Here is an 8,288-nt window from a genome sequence, read left to right on the forward strand (position 1 = left end):
GCCTATGCCTTTGAATCTGTTATATCAATGGTTGAAGTAATAATTTTCGACGTAATTGAAAAACATTAAATATATTTGTTGTACCTATTTAATAAATAATGATGGTAAATTAACCAGATATAATATTAAGTAGTATAAGCAAACTCAATCTATGATTCAGGGTTTTATACTTTGATTATTGAACTCGATAATTGACATAGTTGACATTTAATTTAAACAACGAATTTCATAATCAATAAATCTTTGTTATAGTTTATATATTATCAAACTTTAGTCAGAACTGATACTTGTATGTCATTGATCTAAAATATTTAAAAATTATTCTTTCAACTGATTTATATTAGATTCGGCTTTTATTTTAAATTCTGAGTAAATCGAGGAGTATATTTATTTTCAAACATTTTATTGTTCAATTTACTGATTATTTAATTATAATAAGTTTATTTAAGATTTAAGTACGAATCAATAACACTAGAAACATACATACTATTAAGAAACATCTGTGTGTTATTTATATTCTCTTTTGATATTCATTTCACTTTAACTTGAATAACAGTATATAAATATATATATACAAATAAATAAATACTGGTATTGGACGATTTATCTTACAAAAACACAACATACCTAAAATGTCACGTTCAAGTTAAGTACATATATTATCTATATATATATATATATATATATATACTAAAATACTATCGCAAGTAATATTTTCTTGATTTAGACACAATCATTTAGAAGAATGTCGTTATTTTATTTTTGACAAAGTTTAAATCAAATGTAAATGATCACAAACACGAACTCTTTTGTTGGTAATTTTTATTGTTACGAAAATGACATATTTGTTATTAAATACTAAAATTATGGTGGCCGACTACAATCATACATATGTGTTACAATACGTGAGAAAATCGTTTATATGTGCGTATAACATTATCTCCGGGACGATTGAAATTGTTATAAAATATTAGCAGTAATATGTATATTATGTTTTAAACTGCCGGGGTAGAAGCATAGTTCTTGGGTGGATTCAAGTTTTTGATCACTTGGAAACCATCCTTGTCGGCCGTGTACGAAACACTGACTTCGATTCCCTCAGGAGATATGTACGAATATGAACCTTTTTGGATCATCACGTAATCGTCTCCTTCGTCGTTCAATACCAACGTTCCTTCCACATTGTTCGATGTCCCGTCGTCCAGCTGGTAACTGAAACACACGCAAACGTGTCATAATCGTACTTGCATAATGTACACTGACGGACAAATCAAATGCGTATATGATACATTGCATTATATCAAAGTCCTCGTGTATAAATATAATATAAATATAAAATCCTAATATATAATTATCGTAACTTGCAAACATTATTTAAAAGTTGTATCAGTAACATGCAGCTAGTAGTTACAGTAACTGGTTATCAGGTATCATTTTCCCTACAGTTTTCCACAAAATATACGAATGACTAATAAAACGATTTATTAAATATTATAATACTTTTTCAGTTTTTATTGAAAATTGTCTCTCTAAAACAAAAATCGTAGTATTCCTTAATCTTACAGAATAATTTGATATAGAAATAAAACGTCGAAGTTTGTGCGAAGCGACATCAACGTTCTGATATCTGAAGATCTGGAATGTAGGACGTAACTGCCACACGTAAGTATCCGGCACTGCCGTTGGCACATCATACATCGTACAGTTAATGTTCTCGGAACACAGTCCGATCGACAAAACGGTACAACATTATATATTAAATAGAAGTCTTCGGCGGGAAACTTACTTAAGAGTGAACTGTCCGTCGGTTCCTCGGACGTATTCGTTTTTCAGCAAACGAGCCAGCGGCGCCTTCGGTTTTTCCACCTTGGTCGGGAACGCTCCGGCCATGGAACACGCGCACACCAACGCCGCGGCCAAGAATATCATTATCTGTCGAAGAAAAATACAGAAACCGTTCACGATCAATTGTATTGCGTTTCAGCTTTAACCGTAAAATAATCATAACGATAAAATATTTTCTTACCGGGAAATTGTACATTTTGTCTGTTTTCGCAATTGAAGAAACGAAACACGCGTATGGTAGGTAACTGCTGTATAAGCAATAATGTGTCCAGTGTCCAATAATGTACGAGATGGATCCAAATGATCTACTGAAGTATGAGGAGTGTTGCAACGTGTATTTATAATAACGTAAAAAAAACGAATCAAAAAAAAATAATAATAATAATAATAATAATAACTGATTAATGCGATCAGACCGATCGCAAAATTTAAAAATAATGTCGTCTGCGTTAAGTATACGCACTTAAAAACGCATTAATTTCTAATGCCGCATTCGGGCCGTCCTTGAAATCGTTCTTATATGAAACTTAAGAGTTAAAACTTAGACGAGTATATTTTCGTATCGTTTTAAATTATCACATCCCGAGGATTTGCAAAATGAAATTGGTGTTAACAGTTTGACAGTAGTTATAAAAATATAAAACTATTAAATACTACTGTGATTAGAATTACCATATTTGATCTTGTCGGGACGTTCTAAGAATTCTAGGATGGAGTGTTTAAAAATACTCAATTTTTTAATAACAATTATCGGACGGCTACTCGTATATCTTTGAGAAGACTTAGCTTTTTTCAACAGTTCTTTGTTCCCTTATATATGTAGAACTCTGCGCAAGTCATGTTATAATTAACTTGAAATTGTAAAATCGACTCCATAGTCTTTGGAAGTAAGTCATTTCGTTCATTAGTCTATTGGATTGACATTAACGAAAAAACTTCTACCCATACGTTTTTCTAGCACAGCCACTAACTAATATTTAAATCATCATCTGTGGAACGATTGTTTGGAAACGGAATTTAGTTGAGCTGTTCAGTCATCTTAATTTGTTATGTTTCGTTTTAATTTTAATTTTATCACTTTAAGTACACATGAATATCTTCGTCTGTATTTAAAATAAAAATTATTATAAATTTGGATACATTAACTAATTATTTGTAGAAACGGAACAAAATTTAAACACCATAAGTATTTATTTTTTTAAATATAAAGTGGTTGGATTATTTTCCTGAATAAATGGTAAAATGACTTTTTCAAATATTTTCTGTTAAAGAATTGATTTCTACAAAAAATAATAACTACTAATTTTATTGAAACATTTTCAATGTTAAATAAAACAGTTTTATGGAAAAAAATTTATATCATATTCATGTAGGTAATTTGTATAATTTTTAAAGTAAAATAATATATATAACCCTGTTGTATTTCAATGGTACTCGCGGTATCACCCTTCAAATGTTCATGATGATTTATATATTGATATGGTAAAATTATTTATAAACAAAATATGCTTCTTCATTCCATATTATAAATATGAAATATTTTGATCAAACTAACATAATATTCTAGACTAGTTGCTGACGACCCGCAGACCGCGGGTCACATGCAGCCCATGTACGTTTTTCCACGCCCTTCCAAATATTCTCATGATATTTAAAATTATAATTTTTCGTCCCAAATCGCAATAAATATAGAGCATTTGGTTTCATTCGAAATTAGTTGGGAAAAACAACCAAGCAGTGGAACTGATTGTATATACCTGCAGTTATATAAGTATCAATTGGTAAATGATATTAAAAATAAGGTTTATTTTAATTACATTTTTTATGAGACCCTCAACGAAAAAACAGAAAAAAAAAATAGGTTTCTATCGGTAAAAAGGTTATTTATTCCTGTTCTAGACAGAAATAGTATGTAGATTATAAATTTCCGTCTAAATAACCATATAATATAGTATATAATAGCGTCGCGATAATTTTGTCTCGACGCAGCTAATGTGCGGTCTTTTCGTACAAATTAAAATGTAATAGCTACCTGGACAAAAAATTGACAGATAAGATCGAAAATGAACGTGAACAAAAGCGATGATATAAAAAAATAAAGCGTTTGGGACGAACGAGTTTGGATAAAAAACGAATGAAAAATATAATGAATAAGGTATTCACAGGATTTCAGTGCTTGAGTGTTACGGAAGTGCCGGAGGACATCGAATATTGAGATAATATTCAATTAATATTCTAATAATATTCTAAATTTATCATATCCTACATTATTCGTATTGTAGCAATCTGTTTCCGTCACGGTTGAGAGCAACAGGTATATCTATCTCGAAACCATTCACAGAATATCACGATAAAAACCATAAAATAAATCGTGTTATGGTCAATAGCGTCATTTGGACAGCGATAGGTATACGTTTGCGAATTTAAAATCCAATATTGTAGTAATTTGGCCCATTTTACAGCGCCGCATTTAGAGAGGGGGGGCACTGGCTATAACTGCTCCGGATGCCAATTTTTTGAAAGCACCAAAATTCTGTGGTCGGAAATTTGCTCACTTGTAAATTATTGAACTTTTAAAATTATTTTGAAATTATTATTTTTTTTTGTTTTTAATAACAGTATCATAAATTAATGTTAATGTATATAATTTATTAATATATATTATTAATGTATTTATGGTAATACAGCTATCAGCGATCCAGAACATTATTAAGATACCTAATATTAGTTCCCTAATTTGTTGTGATAATGTCAATAAACATAAATTATTTATAATGATACGACTTATTATGTTATCGCCTGCGGTAACAAATAGACCTATTAGAAAATAGACCTGTTGGCTGTTGAGTTTTAAATTAATTTAATTTAAAATCGTTTTAATCATTAAAATGATTTTGATTTTGATATGAAATATTAATTTTAACTTTTTTCAATTTCAATATTAATTTTGAAAATCATTACCAACCATTAACAATTTTAATATTAATTTTGATTTTTTAAAAGATTTTTAACGATTTTTATCGATATTTGAAATCAATTTTAAGGCCTGGTAAAAAGCTTTTTGCGCTTGACGATGGATGATGTCAGATTAAATGATATAATGATTATCAACGTAGAATCATATACTGCACACAATTTAGATATAGATGAAACTGTAAATAAGTTTAAAAGCATAAAGATGCGTCGGTATCCTCTTAAATATTGACCAAAAATATGTATAACTATATATGTATATATATATATATATAATATCTATAACTATACCTAATAAACGCTATTGTCCAATATTTATTATCACCTCTCGCTTTATTACTTTTCTTAGTTATATGATTTCGTAAATACCACTATTATTATATTCCATTAATATATGGTAAAGATATCAAAATTTCTTAGTAAAATTACTGGATCACTAAAAACTGTCCTAACGCTCAACATCTCTAAAGAAGAAGAAGAAATATAACAACACCTACTATAAGATGGATTAGTAAAACTATTATTTGAAAATATGTAGATTATTTTATTTTTTTGTTGAAAATTCTGGATAGGCTTAGTGGCCTGCTCTATACGAAGAAAAAAATGAAATGACGCCACTGGTTATGGTTAAAGTTATGTGGCTCGTGTGGTCGACGATAATAAATCATATTTCTATTTTTTTATAATAAACCATTTCCTAAATTAAAAGAGTACGATAAAATTGATTATTTTTACTTCATCTTCCGTCGATTATTTATATGTTAAATTCTATAACTGCATTACAGTTATCAAGTGTTGACATTCTCCGATGACTATATCGACGTATATTGAGATGCACCCACAGTTTTGATGAATTTTGACATTTTTTATGAGTTTACATCTGCAATGCGTATACTTAAAGTACGTGTTGACGTACACAATAAGTATTCAGTGAATTTCGATATGATATATAAGTATATAATATGATGATTCTAAATTAATTAAAATTGTCCATCTTTGCTAGTTTTCAGGTCTACCAAATGTGTAAAGAATCAGCTCACGTCTTAAAATTTCATTTTATTACCTTTTTCGAACTTTTTGATTATCCTGACATTAAATACATAAACTCAGAAAAAATATAACGTTCTAAATAGGTTATTTTTATTTGTTCTTATTGATTAACACATTCATCATTCTAATTCACCATCCATGACCTGTTTTGCAATGTCCATCGGTATATACTTATATTAATTGTTAGCGATGATAGTATTAAATTTTACTATAACTTTTTTTAATGAATAAACTTTTCCAATTCGTTTTCGCAAGAGCAATGGTATAATCATTTCAAGTTTAAAAGACAATAATACAGTTCATCCGTCCGTAAAGTATTATTCAACCTAGGATTATTGCCCCTTTTTATTGGTTAAAGAAGAATATTTAAAATATGAATGCTATATAAATAATAAGTAAATATGATAAAAGTAAATAGATAAATAATAATATATATAATTATAATAATAAAAATTTATTATTACTTCTGAGGAGAGGGGGAATGGTAAACTCCTACAAAAAATTAGTACCGCTCGTATTGTTGTAAGAAATATCAGTCTTGCAATATATTAATACATAAAATAAAAATTGTTTGAAAAATATAATAAAAATGTTAATAAAACATTAATGAAAATTACGTTCGTTTAAAACAAAATTTTCTGAAAAAAATAATAAAAATTCAATAAAACAATACTAAGTCTTAATCATTTACGTATATTTTTATGGCATACTTTGGAGATAAACTCTGAACGTGAAATTTCTCCTCGCATATATTTATCTTTTTAATTAAGTATAAATTGATATTTAGAAATAGTTTTTGTCTGTCTACGTTGTGTTGTATGACTGCTCCTAATTTTAATGTATGTTTCGGTTTGTATATCTTTCAAAACTTTCACGAATAAATGGAGATTTGGATGATGATGATAAAAACTACTATTAAATCTTAAACGAAATGATTCACATGCATTAGTAGTATCATTAGAATACCACAATTTTGGAGGAAATAATGAAAACGAAAAAATATAATTTTCAGATAAATAGTCACAATATTATTGGACTTTATCGTCAAATGGACTATTTTCTAACAAATCAAATACAAAGCAATATTCAATATCGTTAGCATCCTGCAATAATGGTAAACCGAATGTGAGAACTAAAAATTTTCCAATTTCAAATTCATCATTATTTTAATCATTCGTTAGGCCTAATTGCTGGATTTTTCTGTACCAATTTTGGTACAAATTAAAATTACAACCATGAATTTGCACTGTTGGCCAAATATTTTTAATTGCATTATGAATAGCAATTTCAAAATCTACCACAACTGTACCTAGTTGAAACCGTAAATTATTTTGCAAGCAAATTTCGATAGTTTTTAAAAATAATGTACTGTATGTATGACTATTTTTGTCAAGAAGCAAAGTAAAGACTAATGGTATACAATTTTGATTCTTAAAACCATGAATAGTGAATAACTGCAAAAAATATTTTGTACAATAATTGAAAGTAGGTACCGTCAAAAAATATTTTTTCGGTTAGAACAAAGTAATTTTAAATTTTCTATACAAGAAAATATAATAATATCGCTATCTTGAGCATTTTATAAAACAAATTGTTCAGAACGGTTTGTTTTTTATATCCATTAAATGTAAAGTATCGTGAAATTCTTCAATACTTTTAAGCAAAGGTGGCAAAATAGATTTACGTGCATTATACGCATTTCGTCTAATATAATTGAGATCAGTTGTATTTAAATTATTTTCGTTATTAAAATTTTTGATTTCAGTTAAAATAAACTTGGAAGGTTTTTCTACAATATTGTCTTCACTTACTTTCCTTTTCAGTGAATTATTGACTTCTTGGCGATTTAATATAGTATCTTCATCATGAGTGTGAATTGGAACTACATTTTTTTCAAAAATTTCATCCTCTGTATTATTTGTGCAAATTTTACTATGACACTTATTATTAATACAACGCCAAGTTTTTTGGCCACTTTTTGCAGTATAGTGTAAAAAAAAATTATATTTATCAACTATTAATAACTTTTTACCATTCTGACTGTACATGAATTCCATTGCAGTTTTTTATAATGTACGACTATTAGAGTGACTAACTTTACTGCACAAAACGGTGAAAGACGCAAAAGATTCACTAGACTAAACTCAAACAATACGCAGTTACATAGTCATACAGTTACGAGCGGATTACGATATCGAACTGCGATAATAAACGCCAATTTGTTTTGATACAGACGAGATTATCATGTTTTATCGTTATTCAACAATATTCGATACCATATCGCTGATCTATTTAAAATATTTTGTACTGCAAGTGCCGTTATGAACGTATAGTATAGTATAGTATATAATATAGATATAACTTAACCTTCGAAAATCATCATACAGCGTATAAACACACTCTATTCAAGCGTTTGTTAA

The 8,288-nt window shown here is 28.3% G+C and overlaps 1 protein-coding gene across 2 annotated transcripts; it reads right to left on the bottom strand.

The window, feature by feature from the left end:
• Positions 1–805: 805 nt before the first annotated feature.
• On the bottom strand, positions 806–8,014 carry LOC112689588 (endocuticle structural glycoprotein SgAbd-9-like). 2 transcript variants are annotated; one of them, XM_025563368.1, is made up of 4 exons: positions 7,680–8,014; positions 2,027–2,150; positions 1,787–1,932; positions 806–1,212 (listed from the first exon to the last, which is right to left on the bottom strand). In XM_025563368.1, the coding sequence occupies exons 2-4, from the start codon at positions 2,039–2,041 to the stop codon at positions 996–998; spliced, it is 378 nt and encodes a 125-aa protein (XP_025419153.1). In that variant the 5' UTR covers positions 2,042–2,150; positions 7,680–8,014; the 3' UTR covers positions 806–995. The 2 variants fall into 2 exon arrangements, with proteins under 2 accessions (XP_025419153.1, XP_025419152.1); XM_025563367.1 differs by having other exon boundaries at positions 2,027–2,153.
• Positions 8,015–8,288: the final 274 nt, after the last annotated feature.

The sequence above is a fragment of the Sipha flava genome, unplaced genomic scaffold, assembly GCF_003268045.1.
Source record: "Sipha flava isolate LNK unplaced genomic scaffold, YSA_version1 45745_pilon_pilon, whole genome shotgun sequence".
Taxonomy (NCBI): Eukaryota; Metazoa; Arthropoda; class Insecta; order Hemiptera; family Aphididae; genus Sipha; species Sipha flava.

Bases quoted from the DNA above. Each gene is read 5' to 3' on its own strand.
- LOC112689588 (XM_025563368.1), bottom strand. The intron at 1,213-1,786 runs GTAAGTTTCCCG...CGTGTGTTTCAG, and splicing joins GACGGACAGTTCACTCTTAA to TTACCAGCTGGACGACGGGA.